The sequence below is a fragment of the Typopeltis vanoorti genome, chromosome 22 (genome assembly GCF_054136105.1).
Source record: "Typopeltis vanoorti isolate ZY-2024b chromosome 22, IOZ_Tvanoo_1.0, whole genome shotgun sequence".
NCBI classification, from domain to species: domain Eukaryota; kingdom Metazoa; phylum Arthropoda; class Arachnida; order Uropygi; family Thelyphonidae; genus Typopeltis; species Typopeltis vanoorti.
Genome location: NC_143570.1, coordinates 77,525,287 through 77,544,005, shown reverse-complemented (window position 1 = coordinate 77,544,005; position 18,719 = coordinate 77,525,287). Strand labels below are relative to the sequence as shown.

General features: G+C 35.2%; 1 protein-coding gene across 3 annotated transcripts in view; it reads left to right on the top strand.

The window, feature by feature from the left end:
- Positions 1-15,062, top strand: part of LOC150094500 (ecto-NOX disulfide-thiol exchanger 2) — a 294,098-nt gene extending 279,036 nt beyond the window's left edge. For all 3 annotated transcript variants that reach the window (XM_090411781.1, XM_090411779.1, XM_090411780.1), the window contains exon 14: positions 14,620-15,062. In XM_090411781.1, coding sequence (XP_090267907.1) covers positions 14,620-14,828 — 209 coding nt within the window. In that variant the 3' untranslated portion in view covers positions 14,829-15,062. The remainder of the gene's footprint in view (positions 1-14,619) is intronic.
- Positions 15,063-18,719: the final 3,657 nt, after the last annotated feature.

Sequence of the window (18,719 nt, the reverse complement as noted above, 5' to 3'; positions counted from 1 at the left end):
TGTTCAAAATCTAGATTTTCTTTATATAGCATATGGGTAAAAATACAAGAAATTATTGTAAAACTATATACAGAATGACACTGTTCAGTTAACCACTTGATGGCACCATTTGGGAGTAAGTGCAAGTTCCTCAGGCCTCTATGGAAGGAGTTTGTGGAGCAGTCATCAGTGATATGATGCACAGTGCTGCACACACACAAAGGATGACTATGAAATTCGCTACAGATGTAAGTGGGCACAGTGGCCTTGTCCACCCTAACTCTGTTTAGCTGTCTCCTGAGGTGTCAAAGTAGATTGAGTCCTCGAGGATGGGAAGGTTGATGCTATTTCTGATTTTATTTATTTCTTTGATGATAGCTTTTTTTCTCTTCTGAGGCATGGAAGAGAAGAGTAGACCTCAAGGAACCATAGACAGTTCTTGCCAGCTTGGGTGGAGTAATTGGTAGGATTAGTGTTCTAAAAAACATTCTAGGTTTAAAATTTATAGCAAATGGAATATTTCACTGAGACAATCAGATAAAATCATTATTTTTAGAATTCTGAGTTGAGACATCTTGAATATCAGAGTTAGCATTTTCTTTTATCAAGTTTTGTCTTCTAGTTCATGAGGGTCCTCATAGCTATAAAGTGACATAAGACAAAAACAGAGCATCTGTGAGAGAGAGGAATGAAACCATAAAAGAGCCAATCATTTAATACAGTTGTCCTTCTCTGGCTAGCAGCATTCTTCAGCAGGTTTTAGTGCACCATCATAAATGAACATCATTGCAAGGTTGAGTAGATTTGTACAAGTGAGGAGAATTATCTTCGAAAGTGGAAAAGTCATTTTTAGAAGCAAAATGCTAAAGCTGAGATGTATTTGTGCAACCCACTGGCTGGAAATGTAAGTCAGTCCAAAAAGAGAAATTTGATCTCTTTCGAGATTTGGATATACAGTGGATTCCAGTTAATTGGGACTAGAACACTTTGTCCCAGTTATGCGAAAATTTATGGAAAAAACCTAAAATATCAAAAATAAGTTAAAAATTGACAAACTTTCAGTATACCTTTGTTAATCACATTTTTATTAAAAAAAATTAAATGTACATATGTGTGTGCAGTATCCCTAAAGTGGCTAATTATATATGGGTATCTATCAAAGAAGCATATTTTACCTAACAATTGTTTTGGAGAAATTTATCGAATGTACCCTGACGTGTTCCCTTTCTAGGCTGCAACTGAACAAAATCAGCACAGGTATCTAATTCAGATAAATGACTGCCTTCATTGCATTCTAGCATAAAGTAGCATTGTAATTCAGCAATAAATTTCCTGGCTTCCTGGTTAGTCATTCACTTATGTTCAGGTGTGTCATGTTCGATACTTTCCTTGTCTTCGGGGGTACAATTTGTTCAACAGTTGCATCCTCCCAATTTTCATTGTAACATTGAAGGATATTGTCAGTGAATAAAAACTCTTCGTAGTTTCTAACTTGTTGCAGTTCCAAAATGATTTCATTTTTGTTAGTCATATCTGGCATTTCCTGGTCTGAATTCTTAAAAAACCACAACAAGCAAAGCAGTTTGGAATTGTTTTGCTGCTTATTTCTTGGCAACTATCTATAACAAATTGTACTGTCTGTAAAATGGTACCTTTGCACTGATTTCTTTGGCCATTGAAGATGATGCAGCAGATTTTCTTCAGTTGTTTCAAGGATGTAGTGCATCAACTTTCTGCGATATTTTTTATGATTTCCATGTCCAGTGGTATTAGCAGAAAGAAATTCAAGTTGAATGTTTTTCGAGTAATCTGAGGGTGTGCTGCTCAGTTATCCAGAAGCAGAAGAATTTTTCTTAAATCTGCATCCCAACTCATTAGCCATTCCTGAAAAATAACAGAAGTCATCCATGCATTCTTGTTGACATAATACAGAACTGGCAAACTGCCCATTCTAAGCCATTTAAAGCATCAAGACCTGCCACTTTTTCCAATAACCAACAGCTTCTGTTTGCGACTTCCCGAATGGCACACAACACAGTAATGATCCGCTTTTTTGAACCTGACAGCGCTGCAAGTTTATAGCTCAGGAAACTGTCTGGTATGTGACATGGAAAAACTTACCTGTTTCATCAGCATCTTAGATTTCATCAAGACTAAACTTCTGCAGTAATTTGGGTAGTTGAGTTGATTTCCACTGTTCTTCTCTCTGTGTGCCTTCTTAAATTTTATTTCATGTCTGGTTTTCCATCATGATAACCACCTTTAGCTTTAAAGCTCACATTGCCCAACTTTCTAGCTAATTCTTCTGATTTGGTTTTTAACATTTGACCATTAACAGGCACACCTCATCCAGTTACAATAGAGAACCATCGATTGAGAACCTCCTTAACTTCTTGCTTCCGTTTTTGGGATTTTTCCTATTGTCTATCTCATCTCACAATGCCCGTTCTTCTCATGATATATCTTGCTAGCCTAATAAATGTGTAATTGTAGTTTTTGGAACACCAGTTATCTTTGTTCAGGTTAGGACTATGCTTTATAGCCATGGCTGACTCTGAAGTAGTCCTAACCTAAACAAGTATGGTTGCATTAATTTGCCAAAAAATGGGAGACTTATCTTAAGATCATCTCTTACGTAGCTGTAATACTTCTTTTTTACATTATAGGGCACTAAATTCGGAATTTAGATCTTTTGTCCATTACAATTTGAATTGTTTCACTTACTCATTTTAACTGTAATAACATGTAATGTGCTCTGAAATCTAGCGAAATCCAGTTAATAAACTTTTTTTTTTAAATAATTTAGTTGGTTTGGTGTTGTAATACTGTTAAAATAATTAATGCAATAATTTTCTTGGATGTCTATTAGGTTCTTTTATTTATTTATTTATTTTACATGCTGTTGAGTAGAAAAGATCAAAATTGCGATGTAGAATAAGGGCTAATTCTGAAACACAATATAGGAGAGGATACCAGATTTGACTGTCCAAGCCAATCAAGCATTCTTTTGATTTCTTTCTGATAAGAAACTAGAGGAAGCATGGAGTGAATACCACACTCATTTATATTACTGTTAAAGCCACAAATGCTGAAGTGAATATGGAAAGCTTTTTGTGTGTTTCTGTGTGTGTGTGTGTGTGAGAGATCTTTTGTTATTATTATATAAGTATTGTTAATAATTGGTAATAATTGTTAGAAAAAGGGATTTTTAATCGATCTCTTTTTCTAACAATTATTTTTTTTAATTCCGAGTGTACCTATATGTTATTATATGCACAAGGGTTCACTCCAATTGGTGCAATGATCTTAACTCTTTCTTTCAGAATCCAAATAATCACTGACTGAAGACCAAAATACAAAATAAACACATTTAATATAACAAAAACAATATATATACATTTCAAACAAATATTACATAACCAACTACAAATTAATTGGATCCAAGGCCTTTTTAAAATAAACTTATACTTAAGACTAAACACTTTGTTTTCAAAATGACAAAATGTTCATAGCCAGTTTCTCTCTCTGTCAAGGCCCTTTTCGAAAGATATATGATTCTATTCTTCATTTACACAGGATCCTTTTTCATCACTCATGTAGCACACATAAAATCTTCCTGACTTAATTCTGTCTCTTTTTAGTAGAAATAATAGGTAGATTTGGCGTCCTTAATACAAATGAAACTTCCTAATCAGAGTTTTCTCAAACATTCCTTTAGAACATAAATAGCAACTTCTTCTTTAATTCACTAATTCTTATTGACCTACTATAAATCTTCCAATTAGCGCTTCCTCCAATATCCCTTTTAAAATGATTTATAGCAATATTTTCTTTTATTTATCCACTTTGAAACTTAATAGTTCCACGATTCCTGTTTCAGAATATACTATTAATTTTCCTTTGACTGTCACGTTAAAAAAAAAAATTTAAGTTCCTCTGAATCTAAATATCTGCCGGCCTGTGTTCTAAAATCCTTCCGAACGGTCTCTTGTTTTCTCTCCCATTGCTTCGATACCGAACTTATCAGCTGTCAATCACACATCAAACTTCTCGGCGAGACTCTATGAAACTGGTAAGCAAGTTAGGTATAAATAATGGCTGAAACGTTGTCTCCGTTAGTGACAAGAGAGAATGTCTTCATAAAAACACAAAACTTAATACTTTAAATTACAATAAAATTCCTGTAAGTAATACAAATATCAAATCCAGTAAGTACATCAATTATTTAACTTCTTTACATATCATTTTGACAAAACAATTTCAATAACAGGCACATCGCAAGTGCCGACAATGCATGTTATGAAACTAAAACTAATAAACATTTCGTAAAAATATTCAGGATTTTAATTATGATTATTTTTACAGTATCTTCATGGATTCAGAAGACTCATTGTAGGAGATTCATCATTCACATAATACCTACCATACCTCTCCTTAAACTCATTCACTGAAGAAGCAACCCATTCTCCACCCTCCAAGCAAAGTTGTTAACACTCCTGCTAACCACACTTTTATACGACTTCCACTGGCAATCCCTTGTTTTCTCCCTTCTTGCCCTGCATTGAAAAAAGTCTTCAGTGTCAATCCTATAAAATCCCTTCATCATCAGATTCCTAACATGTACCCTCAAGTGGTGTACAGGATATTATGATAGTACTACATAAAACTTACATCATTACTAACTTCCTATTAACAATTTTCCTCCAAATCAATCTGCTGTCTGCCAAGAGCCCAGCATTATCATATCTTATATTTCTGTCTCCTCTAAGGCACTGTTATTGTATCAATCCACCTGTATCTTGGTCTTCTATGTTACAGTAAGGAAATACTGTGATTACACATATTACTTAAAATTATAATAACGGAATTAACTCACGTAAAATATTTATTAGTAGAATTGATCCATCAGAAAAATCGCCACCTTTCTCACTTCTCCAAAGCACAAGCTTTCACATCTCAGTCATCCGAGTGTCTACCAGAATCCTTGCTCTTGTGGGTTATCTTATTTCAGACAAACAGGAAGATCTGCTTTTATTTGGATAGAAGAACACAAGTCGTATATTCAATACCTTGAACCTGAACAGTCTGGACTTACAGAGCATGCCATGAACACTAGACAAAGTCCATTGGAACAAGACATGAGTCCTTCACAAAAAGTCTTGTTCCTAATGGAACGGCTTTATAAAGAAACATGTCAAACTTTACTTCACTCTCCAAACTTAAACAGATCCGATGGTCTACGTCTATCCCCTTTTTGAGAGATAGTACTTTTTAAATAAGCTAATTTTTCCTAACTTTTTAATTGTGTATATATATCTACTCTATACTATAAAATGATAAGCTGAAATGGAAACGGATGTGACGTCGGCTTGAAACGGATGTAGGCTGTAACGTTTTTGTCAAGTTATTTGAAACTCAGGGGCTACCCTGAGTGCCATGTCTTCAAAATTTGAGTCATCGGAATTCGAGGAGAACTGGCCTACCAGTCCAGAAGACAGGGGGTTGGGCAACTTTATGACCCTTTTTTGCTTATCTTACATTAGCTACTTAGGTGGCACCCTTTGGAATTGTCAGTTATTGTTTAATTAGCCTTTTTACATGTACTGAAGATGCTCGTGATACTCAGGTGAAAATTCTACTAATAAATATTTTACGTGAGTTAATTCCATTATTATAATTTTAAGTAATCTTGGTCTTCCTCTGGGTTTTTTTTTCTGCCATCATGGCAGTGAACACTTGTTTTGATAATCTTTCCTCTTTCTGTTTAAGTGACCATACCACCTGAGATTAGCTCTGCTAACACATTCCTGAATGCTAACAATGTCAAGTTCTTTCTCAATATCCTCATTTTTAATATGATGCCATCTGTTCATGCTCCTAAACTTTCTCAGGACTCATATCTATGGTCTCTAGTCTTTGGTCAAGTTTTATTTCTAACCAAGCTCTCAGATCCATAAGTTAAAATTGGTTTGAACACTGTATTCTTGAACACAATTTCTTCAGTTGACTTTCTACCATACTGGTTTTGTTGATTCTGTTGTCTATTTCCGTATTAATTTATCTTCACTAAAAATCGTGCCTAAGTAGTTGAAATGTTTTACTTGTTCTATAGGTTCTCCATTCACAATGCAGTTGATATTTGCAATGCTTCTGCCTATTTTCATTGTCTTTGTCTTGTAATTGCTGACCTTCATACCATATCTATTACAACAGTTATTCAATTTAGTCAAGGAATCTTGCAGATTTATTTAGAAGTATAAATCAGCTAGAAATCTGCAAGATTCCTTGCATTCATGATTGTCCAGATAAAGCAAAGAGCTGACATTAACATCTCCAATTTTGATATCAGGTTTAATACCACTTTCCTTCATAATGTGATCCATATAGATAATGAATAACAGAGGGGATAATGTACATCCTTGACTTTCACCAGATTTAACATTAAAACCACCTTCCTGTACTTCCTTCAATTCTAACTGTTGACTTACATCTCAAATAAAGACTAAGTATTGCTTGATGTAATGCCCCATTGACACCATACAATTGTAGCATTTTGAATAGCTTTTCTCTTGGCACCTTGTCATATGCCTTTTGTAGGTCTACAAAACTTAAATACAGATCTTTGTTATATTCCTACGATTTCTCAACTATTTGTCGTAAAGTGAAAATCTGATCCTGACAACCTCTATTTGGCCTAAATTCAGCTTGTTCTTCATCGAGCTTCCGTTTCTCAAGTATGGTTGCATAAATTTTACCAGGAATGCTCAAAAAGGAAATAATTCTATAATTCTCACATTCTGTTTTATTTCCGTTTTTATATATGGGTACTATGAGAACTCTACTCCAGTCGTCTGGAATTCGTACCTCTGTCCAGGCCTTCTGAATTATGCAGTGTAGCCACTATAAGACTTTTATACCTCCATACTTGACCATTTCTGGTCGAATATCACCTACTCCTTTCCTCATTTTAGGTTTTTGATGGCTTTTTCTACTTCAAGTATGGATATGTATTCCTGATTGCATGTCTGGTCAGTGTTTTTTTTTTTTTTTTTTATCACTGTGCTATCACTGCTTGTTTCATTTAGCAATTTTTCGAAGTAATTACTTCATACTTCAAGGATATCTTTTTTAATCCAGTTTTCATGTCACTTTTATCATCTCTAATTCCTTTTACAGCACTCTTTCTTCCATTTCTGAGCTTTTTCAACAGCCACCAGAATATTTTGCCACCTTCCTGATACTTATTTTCTATGTTTTTAGCAGAGTCTTCCAATGACTTTTGTTTAAGTTTCTTACATTTGTTTCTGTATTCTCTAAGAGCACAAGCTGACTTGTTCACCAGGAACTTTCTATATGCTTTCTTCTTTTCCTTCACTGCCTCTTTAACTTCCTATGTCCACCATGGAGTTCTGATTTTTCTATCCTTGCAACCTCACCACATGCCTCTCTGGCTGAATCCATCAATGTTTTCTTCAGGGCTTGCCACTGAATCTCTAAGCTTTGGTTTCTGTTTTCAAACTCTTTCATTTTTCTTTCAATAATTTGTGTATTTTAGTCTACAGTTCACATCTGCGAGCTGCTCAACTTTTATTCACTTTAAAACTTTCTTACATGTTCTTCTTTTGAATATGAAATTCAATTTTATCCTGCTCAAGATTAAATGGTGATCACTTCCAATTTCAAATCCTCTGTACACTCTAGTGTCCTGCACCAGGGAGAAAACATTACTATCAGCAATAAAATACTCAATGAGACTTTTTTTTATTCCTTGTCTCTTCTCTCCATGTGAATTTGTGCACATTTTTATGTTGGAACATGGTGTTAGTAATAACCAGTCCATGTCCTGAGCATAAATTCAACAAATATTTGCCATTATTATTAGCTTTGCTCTTTTCTCCAAATTTTCCCAATATATTTTTGTGTTTGACAATCATTTCCTACTCTGCTATTTAGATCCCAACAAGGACCAACTTTTCCTTTTTCATTGTGTCAGTTGCTTTCTTTAAAGACTCAAAAAATTCCCCTACTTCTACCTTAGTAGAACCTTCTGTGGGATTGTAGGCACATCGTCCAGTTTCCCATTCTGATATTTGCCCACATCACTGTACTTGATATTGCCTGCCATTCAAGAAGATTAGCCTCATATTTAGTATTGAACACTATAGCTACTCTTTTTTGCTCCAGTTTTTGTCTTTTTGTTTCAGTACCCCTGTTATGTCGATCTGGTACTTATCCAATTCTTCTGCTAGTTCCATTTCTTTGCATTCAGGCTTATGTTGATAGTACCGATCTGGAACACTGGTGATTTTGAGTTGGAATGTGTTTCAATAGCTGACTTTTTGCTGTTCTACCTGGTTCCCTGTCGAAAACAACAGGGGCCTTGTTTAATTGGGCGATGTCTCAGCCAGCATGAAATTCTGTCATCACATTGTGGTTTAAGACAATAAGAATACAATTTGGTGAGCTAAATCCCAAACTTCCAGTCCATCCTTGTTCGTTCATTATCCAGGTTGATACTGAACAGGGTGCACCCTGATAAGGTGGAGATTGGACATTATGTCATAAGCTCTGGTAACTTCTTCGCATTCTTTTAAAGGCTATGTGGAGGTTTCCTCTCAGTTATATGTCTTTGAACTTTAAGAAACTCCTTTAATAACTGAAATGCTTCTATCGTGTCTCTTCTCTTTCACCTATCATCTAATTTTCATAGTCTATTCTCATAGAGAGAATACCTGCAACCTGCTACAATTTTTGTCACTTGACTCTGGATCCTCTCAACAACTTCTTCCCCATGGAATCCAAGAATCAAGATGTGGCTTTATAAAAGGGAATGATAACTTCTCTGTCCCTGCTTGTTAGTGTGTTCTTCAACAACCACATAATCTGATGTACTGTTTTTGTTACCTTCACAATATGCTCATCTCATTATTAAATTTTATAAGCATTATCAGCAAACCACTGGATATTTCCTGTCAAATCATTTCCTATATCTTCTCTTGGATTTCAAACTTCTCCATGACCCACTCTTTGATATCTGTCCCTGAGGTCCACTCTCTAATTTATATCCATCCCCATTTGCTCTAATATATGTAATAGAGGTCTATGTGGAATCTTGTCAAATGCTTTCACAATAAGTAGTCATTTTCCTTATCCGCTTCCATTGTCATTTGATTATTAAAAGTAAACAAATTACTTAGGCAAGACTCACCATTCACAAAACATGTTTTCACTTATAGAGTATCATATTCCTATCCACAAATTACTTAGGCAAGACTCACCATTCACAAAACATGTTTTCACTTATAGAGTATCATATTCCTATCCACCCTGATTTCTGTCTTTGACCAATTTCTCCAATACCTTAACCACCACTCCTGGGATTCTGATTGACCTATAATTTGCTGCTTCTATCTTGGGGCATACTTTATGCCATGAGACTATTTTGCCCTCTTTCCACTCCAATAGGACCTTCCCAGTACTGGGCTTAAATTAAATGGCTTGGTGAGAGGAGCTGATAATCTGCTGACTTATTCGGTATGCACTTTTGGTATGCTTTCTTCTTTAACTTCTTGTGTCTGCCATGGGATTCTTATTTTTCTGTCCTTGCAGACAACTTTGCATGCCTCCCTAACTATATCCACCAATGAGAGTTTGTCACTGAAACTGCAAGGTTTGGTTCTTGTTTTCAAACTATTTCATCTTTCTTAAATAATGTTTGTTTAGTTTAGTCTGCAGTTTACCTGTAAATTTTGTTCCACTACAATTCTTTTTAAAACGTTTTTTACATACCATTCTTTCAATGGGATATTCAGTTCTGCTTAAAACTAGGTTTTGGACACCAGTGCATAAATGCAGTTTAGACAAAACAATGAGAATTTAAAGAAAAATGGGAAAGGAATGTTTCTATACCTATGATAATGATTACAGAATGAATCTAACCAAGGATATGAAGTATAAAAATCATTATGATCATTTTTTACACGTGGTAATGTTGTGTCCCAATTTACGATTTCTACTCTAATCTTACAAATTCCTTTTATCTATATTCTTCTAACTTCTATGCCCGAGATTTTACCAAAACTTATACTAATATCTGAGTTAATGCTCCCTGTAGTACCCCTAATATTTGTATTTATACTGCGCCTTTTGGGATATTTAGTTTAGGATATTACATACATAAACAAGGAGAAAGAACTCAAATATATCTGAAAGTGTAACTATTGCAGTCGTGACACTTAACTCGATTCTCAACTTAAATTTTCTGCGTGACTAAGTACAATATTTTCAAGTGGTTATCAACTGCACCATTTATGTTGTCATAAATAGGGAGAAAGTCTATCTCGAATATATCTCTTAGTATTTAAATATTATTGCAGTCGTGACTCTTAATCTCTTTCCTCAACATTAAATCTCCTGCGTGATTAGGTACGATGATTTTAAGCGGTGCATTGGATTAGCAACATCAGACAACTCTTTTATCATTGAACAAAAGGTTTATTAAGTTTCTAAACATGGTACAATTCAAATACTAAACTAAAATACTTATAGACTAACATTAAATTATTACAATATGGCTATTTGTGATTATGCCGCCATACACATTAATTCATAAATTCACCTGATGTGAATAAATTAGATCAATTCACACTATCTGGTTATTCATACTGAAGTAGATTAACAAATCATGCACTGCTAACACATACTTGAGACATTTCAATTATTTTATACATTACATTAGGCATTCAATTCTTAGGATACGTAATTACTTAATTCACACTATTCCGTTATACCGTTATTTGCACTAACACACAATTATGTCATTTAAATATCTTGTGCAATATAATAGACATGCAAAAAATACCTTAGGACTCTTAATCTTTAACACTAGTCAATCTACACATAACACATTCTATCATATACTAAAGTCCTAGTATAACTTTAACAGTTCTGTATTGGAATCACAATACTTTTCACAGACAAATTTCTAGCTAACATAGGTTATGATTTACAGTACCTTTCTTGAGCTTTTCGTATGGTCCTTTATTCTTTTCCAAACGAACCTCTGGTATGACTTCTCGTAACTCTGGAATACTTTAACACACATATATTTGCTCTGCTATTAGCAATGAGGGCATCGATCTCTTTACAGCTTTCTGCTTTGCGTAGTTATCACTAGCGTCGAAACGAAGAAGATCCGTCCTTTTCTAGGACTCTATGGCAATTTTTCCTTTGCTTCCTACTCGGGAAAACGGGAATCGAAATCCCGCTCACTTTCGTTTCCGTGTTGTGACGAGGAGATATCACCCCTGTCGCCACTCAGGAAAACCCCGTGAACTCCACCGGAACCAAAACCAAACTCCAAGGCCAAAAGCGACTATCCAAAAAAGTCTTTCTCGTGGGGTTTCCAACCCTTTTATAGCTGCTTCCCTAACGGCACCTTTTCTTACTTCCTTTCTCCTCCTTCAACTTGTTTTTTAATCATCGACCAATTAGGGTGGCATTTTCTCGCCAAACGTCATTTGATCGGCAAGCCCGTTCTCAATGTTTCAATCCGGGGATCGGCCCTAAGCGATAGCTTTGCTTTTCTTGTGCTAGCCTGACTTAATCCCCTTTCAAACTTTTTCTATGAATTCTACTTAATAACTTAATCTCTCACATAACATATTTTATGACTCACCCATCTCTACTTATTTACTTAACTCTCTCATTTTTAATCGTATTACAATATTAATCTATACTTTCCTTTGTTAGCTACTTATTTAGTTAGAATTCCTTATTTTAAGTCATATTACAATATTAATACATTCCTTCCTTTATCAGCTACTTTAACAACAACCTTACGTTTTATACATATTACTGGATGCAAGAAATTTTCCATTAAATAATTCATTTTTTCATGCAGGGGTTTTAATTTATGATATTTATTCTTCATGTTACACCATGATAGCTGAGAATACTATATTTCTAAGATATCAGGTGTAACAGTAATTATTATAATTCTAGACAAAATATGGATGTAACACTGCATGAGAGAAAAGTAATTAATACTGGTTTGTGATCAGAATTGCTTAGATGGCAAACATCAAATCATATAGGGAAGGATCACTGACAGCACAAGAACAGTTTGTGAGAGCTCATTGGTGGTATGAAAAGCCACATCTCATGAACATTGAAATCTCTGAGGAAGGCTTCACTATAACACGTGTTGGTCTGAAGAAAATTAACATTTAAAGAAAGGAAATGCCAACATAGAAATCTGATCAGAAAGAGGAGGTTCCAAGTTGGAAAGTGTCTGAAATACGATATCACAAACGTCCACACCATTGAGACAAAAAAAAAAAAAAAAAAAAAAAAAATCAGATGAATAGTAAGTGAAGAAACTGGAAGTTGAGTTTTTTGTTTATAGAAAAAAAGTGTGGTTTGGCAGAGTGGAGTCGAAGCTAAGACTGTGCATTCATGAACTGGATCTGAAATGTGTTTTAGGATATTTGCCTTTTCCACATGCAATTGGGAGAGACATGAAATATACAGCAGTAGTTGATTTGTACGCAGTTCACCATGTACATATATGCTTATCTATAGACACTTCAAATAGTATAAAGAAGACTAGTTGCTAGTGTCCTAGAAACTTCCTAAAATATTAAGTATAGTCCAGTATATTGTTTAGCAGTGACTGTGTGGAATAACTGTTTCAAAGCTATACCCTCGAAAAGAAATGTTGAGTTCAGCCATGATGCCTTGGCTGAACTCAACATTATTTCTTCCAAAATGAAATCTGAGTGTCTAAAAGATCACTCAGATTTCATTTTGGAATTAATAAGGAAAACCAGAATCCTGAGCTCTGAATTTCAAACTGGTTTTTCAACTGCAGACCCCTAATATGTAAACTTTTAGCATTCTACTGGGTGCTGAAACTCATCTACTACTTAATTTTGCTGAGTACCTGAATCGGATAAGCAGGGGCTGATACCAGACTTCTCAAATCTGGATGTGTAAACTGAAGATTTTGTTGCCATAGACAAACCAGATTTCACAGATCAGCTGTATCAGAATTTTAGACTTCCAACATTTAAGCCAACTATTGACTCTCACTATAGAGAATTCATAGGAACTACAGAAATAGTTTGTTATAGTAAATATTCTTTAGGATAACATTGCGCCTATGGGACTTTGGCCAGAACTTTTTTGGTAGTTTGTCTATAATGGCTTTAGCTATCTCTGGAAGAATATCTAAACCTCCCTTCAGTAATATATTAATACATCATTTGCCCATGAGAAATATGCCTTCTGCCATTGAAATAATACTGAGAATTATTTACTGTTGTTAAGCTCTCAAGAAGGATCAAAATTAGTCTGAGAGGGGAATGAGGAGTAGATTTTTTTACTTAGAGAATGGTTGAGTGGAATACTTTGCCAGAATAAGGTGAATGAAATAAAGGAAAGTTCAGCATAGATAATGTTGTTTAGTGAGACCTTTGGCGATGAGTATTCATTTCATGAATTGTAACAATAAGGTGTGCCTGAGAAAGAAGCATGTTCTGTACGGGATATGAAGTAAAACTAGATGCAAAATCCACTGCTCTGTGCATATATGTATACGATACCTCATGAATAAATGAATGAAGTGTGTGTGTGTGTGTGAATATGAATATATATGAATTCTCATAGACAGGCTTATATGTTGGTTATGAATTACTAAATCACTTAAGGAATTGACAACGTAGATGCGAATATACATTAAATTACACTTCATTAAATATTTCCAGTATTTCGGCAACATCACGTTGCCATCTTCAAAAGGAACTTACAAAAAAGGCACATGCACGTAGGCACTATAACACAGTAACTGAGAATGAACTGATGAAGCTGAGGCTCAGCCCTAAGAAACTCTCCAAACCTCAACAAATTTGGTTGTATGAGACTGCCCCAAATTTGAGAGGCTTACATCAGCAGACCTTCAGCCCAACAGCCAAGAATACCTACTTAGCCCACTAGGGGGCACCATCAGGACTTTTAGGAGAATGATAGCTTCATCACTTCATTCTCAGTTACTGTGTTGTAGTGCCTACGTGCACGTGCCTTTTTTGCAAGTTCCTTTTGAAGATGGCAATGTGATGTTGCCGAAATATCGGAAATATTTATTAAAGTGTAATTTAGTTTATATTTGTTATCTACGTTGTCAATTCCTTAAGTGATTTAGTAAGGAATATACATGAAGATACTTCGTGGACAACCTTTAGTTGGATTATCTAGCTAAAATGTGTATAAAAGCAAGAATATAATAATGTACTTGCCAATCCAGCAAAAAAACAGTACTTACTAAATCTTAGCATATTCTTTCTAATACTAGTGCAGTAACTTATACAGTTTGCTAAATTTTTATTTCACAAACAGTTTAAAGATATAGCTGAATTGATTGCTCTCAAAAGCTGCATTTAGTAAAATTCCAATTATATTATAGGTCTAGAACCTGAAATCTAACATAGCAGTGATGTAGATATTGCTACATCACTACATAGCAGTGATGTAGCAATATCTACCATATGAATTATCTTTTATCATATATGCTTTTGAATTAAATATTATTTTTAAAATTTATATGCATAACACAAATATTAGAAAAACTTTTGTTTATTTCAGGTGTAATTTCTACTTTCCTTCATGTTCATCCATTTGGAGCCAGCGTAGATTATATTTGGTCATATCTACATCAAATGGACAATAGTCTTCAACCGAGAGATGTAGATAGCCTTATGCTAAAGTTTCCCACTGTATTTAAACAATGTCTTTCTGGTGTGGGTGCTACTTTAGAAAGAAGGTGGACATTCTGTGGTTTCAAAACTCAGTAAAAGTTATTTATTTCAATTAGTATTACAGAAAAACAGGATTGGTGTTCTTGACAATTAAAGTTTAATGAAGTATGTTAAGTGTATATTTCAGTGGCATAATGCCTTATTATTTCTGTGAAATAATTGTAAAGAAGACTATACTTATGCTATCATTAGTCAATGATAGAAAATTTGTTTAAACATAAAAATATCACATAATAAAGTTGTCCAAAAATTAAATTATTTTTATGCATAGTCTGCTCTCTTTTTTGAAATAGCCACATTTTGTAGTTATCAGTAGGTGGAAGACACATCCAATTTACACACTTCTGCATGCTGAAATAAATTCAAAAGTGTGATTTAATGGATGATTAATTTTTTTTAATTGATTCAGTGCATCTTTATACATCTTGAGAACTTCTTAGTCATCATTGTTATGTATCACCACATAACCCACTACCTGCATTACTCAGTCTTCCATATGCTGTCCACTAATAGCATTATTGACTGTAAAATGTAGTATTTTCTTGCTAATTTGCCTATACATGGGAGGAAACCCTGCTACCTCTGTATAAGATCAACTAATTTACCTTCAGTTGAAAAAGCCCACGTAAAAATTCCTCTTGTTATGATGAAAACTGAACTCAAGTCTTTTCCAATCAAAGATACAATGTTATTCTTATTACTTTTGTGAAATAATTGTAAAGAAGACTATACTTCTTTGCTAGGGAGTGGGGAAGAAAAGAATTGGGTCTAATTTTGTTGTTGCTGTTTTGGCTTTCATACAATCCCACCTACTACATTATGCAGAAATTTTTGGTTGCTATGTTTCCACCCTTGGCTAATCTACTTCTCATTAATCAACCTTGTAGTTTGGCAGGCACCTCCATAGTCTCCAAGCTGACACTGTATTTAGTGTGGACATCCAATCTACAAAGAATCATTGGGAAAAAACAGAGCTCCTGTTCTCAAAACCAGCCACCATTCAAATTGATTTTTCCCCATAACATATAATAGGATGTCTTCATAGCTGATATTTTATTTTGTTCTGTTAGGCATCTCACCAAACACACCTAGCATTTCAAAGTTTTATTCATTATAAAGCTAATACTGTAGTTATCAGTAGTTCAAAACAAACTACAGCTCAGCTTCAGGATTCGCACATCAACATAAAAAGCATAGAGGGGGAATAATAGAAATAGCAGAAGAACTGGATAAGTATCAGATCAACTTAATAGTTACCAAAACAAAGAAGACAAAAACAAGTGAGATTCTTCTAAGCAACAAATACAAAATGTTATATTCAGAGAAAAGAATGAGTAACTATAGTATTCAGTTATTATTTTGAATGGCAGGCATATATCAGCATGGAGAATTGGACACAGACTTATTTGTACCTGTAGTCCCACAGAAGAAGTAGGGGAATTTTTTGAGGCATTAGAAAAGGCAGTTGACACAAAGAAAAAAGAAGGAAAAGTTGGTCCTTGTCAGAAATCTAAACAGCAGAGTGGGAAATAATTACCAGATATATATAGAAATGTTTTGCAAAAACATGGAAAAAAAGAGAAAGCTAATAATACTGGTAATTACCTGGTGGATTTCTGTTCAGAACATGGACTGGTCATTGTTAACAGTATGTTCTAACATAAATTATGTGCATAAATTAACGTGGAGAGAAGATACAAGAAATAAAAACAGTCTCATTGACCACATTATTGTTGATCTCTATCAACAATAATGTGATCATAATGTGGACAGTTCACACTGGTTCAGGACATGAGAGTGCACAGAGAATTTGAAATGGGAAGTGATCACCATTTTGTTTTAAAGATGATAAAAGTAAATATAATTAATTTCCTGGTAAGTACTCTCAAGAGGGTGTACAGGATACTGTGACGATGTTACATGATTAAGTTTACAGTATTGCTGATCTCCTATTAACAATTTTCCTCCAAATTAATCTTATCTGTCAGGACTCCAAGGCACTTCTTACTATATCAATCTGCTTAGATCGTTGTTTTATTTCCTCAAAAAAATAAATAAATAAAAACTTGCCAGCTGTTCATCTTCCATTCTTAAGTGATCATACCACCTGAGGTTAACTCTGCTCACACATTTCTGAATGCAGACAATATCATATTCCTTCCTAATATCCTCATGTTATGAGTGATGAGTCCCATCTCCTGCTGCACCATGCTGATGGCCAGGTTGGCATTTGGCATAAACAGCATGAAGCCCTATCTCCTGATTGCAAAGTTAAGGTTCACCAGGTCAGTGAAGGTGGTGTTATGGTCTTTGGAGCTTTTTACTGGCATGCCCTAGCTCCATTGGTTATCATCCCACCTGAATATTGAACGCTACAGGGACCTGTTAGCCAACCATCTCCATCATATCTGCAGGAGGTCTACCCCCAACCACAGTGCCATCTTTTAACAGGAGAATGCACTTTGTCATTGGACTCGTACAACTACTGAGTGGTTGGAGGAACACGAAAACAAATTTGCCACATTGCCTTAGCCCCCAAACTCCCTTGACTGTAACCCAATCAAGATAAGATTCTATATTTCACATTTGGTTGTAGGGTGGCTGAAGTGAGTTACATATGTGACTACAAATGAGAAGGAAAAGGTCTGGAGGGGTAAGATATTGCACTGTTTTCTAAGTGCGCTAGTTCTTTAACTGAATTTGGTGAATATCTTCAACTAGAAATGGTTGATTGATTCAGCTTGGAACTGGGAGGTATAGCACACTCATTTTAGACTTTAATGATTTTTATAACAGTAGCCAGTAACATAACCCTACATTATTTAACATTTAACAGCCATTGCCATGACTCTTGATACAGTCCAGTGTGAAGGATATGTCAAATCTGAAGTACAAGGCAGGATGTGCAAAATTCATGCCAATTTTAAAACAGCGTGTGTGACAGATAACACCATATATGCGGAGCTTATTGTACCAGTTTCAACTCTCTACCTCCATCATTCAGTTGGGGGCACTCATTTGACTAAGACGTGGCACGCTAAGTAGCTGTAATGTTAAAAATTGAGTACCACACTGTGGTAAAGTTTATCACCAAAAGAAGGGCTTTCTCTAAATGTTTTCAATCAGCGATTGGATGGTGTTTATTGGAAACCTTCTCCTTCATTTTCAACCATGAAGGAATGGGCTAAACAGTTTCACCTAGGAAGAGAGAGAGAGAGCATCGAAGATGATCTTCGTGATGGTTGGCCCATAGAAGTGATGACTGAGGAAAATGTCTCTCTTGTTGAGGAGGAACTGCTCAATGACAGAGACAGCTGAAGCTCAGAGAAATCTCAGCAAGGTTGGGGTTTTCTATAACAACCGTCTTTTGCATCATTCATGAGAAGCTTCACATGATGAAGGTCAGTGCAAGGTGGGTCCCCTAACTTCTCTGTTCAATTCAGAAGGAGAATTGTGTGACCTGTTCCTGCAAGTTTTTTAGAGCTTTGCCAAGGGGAATCAGAAGTGCTGGAATCCATTGTCACCAGGGATGAAACCATGGTCCTTTATTATGATCCTCTTTCCAAAAGGGAATCCATGGAGTGGCACAAACCAGGTGAAGCATGCCAAGATAAGCCAAGGTCACTCAGTCCACCAAGAAGATCATTGCAACAATCTTTTGTAATTGCTGGGAATTCTCTTGATTAACTTCAAGAAAAGGAATACCACCGTGAATGCAGAATATTATGCTCACTCCTGCATAAACTATGCAGTGCCATAAAGGAGAAGAGACGAGGAATGCTGAGTCATTGTGTTTGCCTGCTTCATGACAATTCGTCCATATGGCTATTGTTGCAAAGGCTGCAGTGAATGACTGTGGCTTCCAGGGACACCCACCCTACAGCCCAGATCTAACACCCAGTGACTACTACTACTTCTTGAAACTTG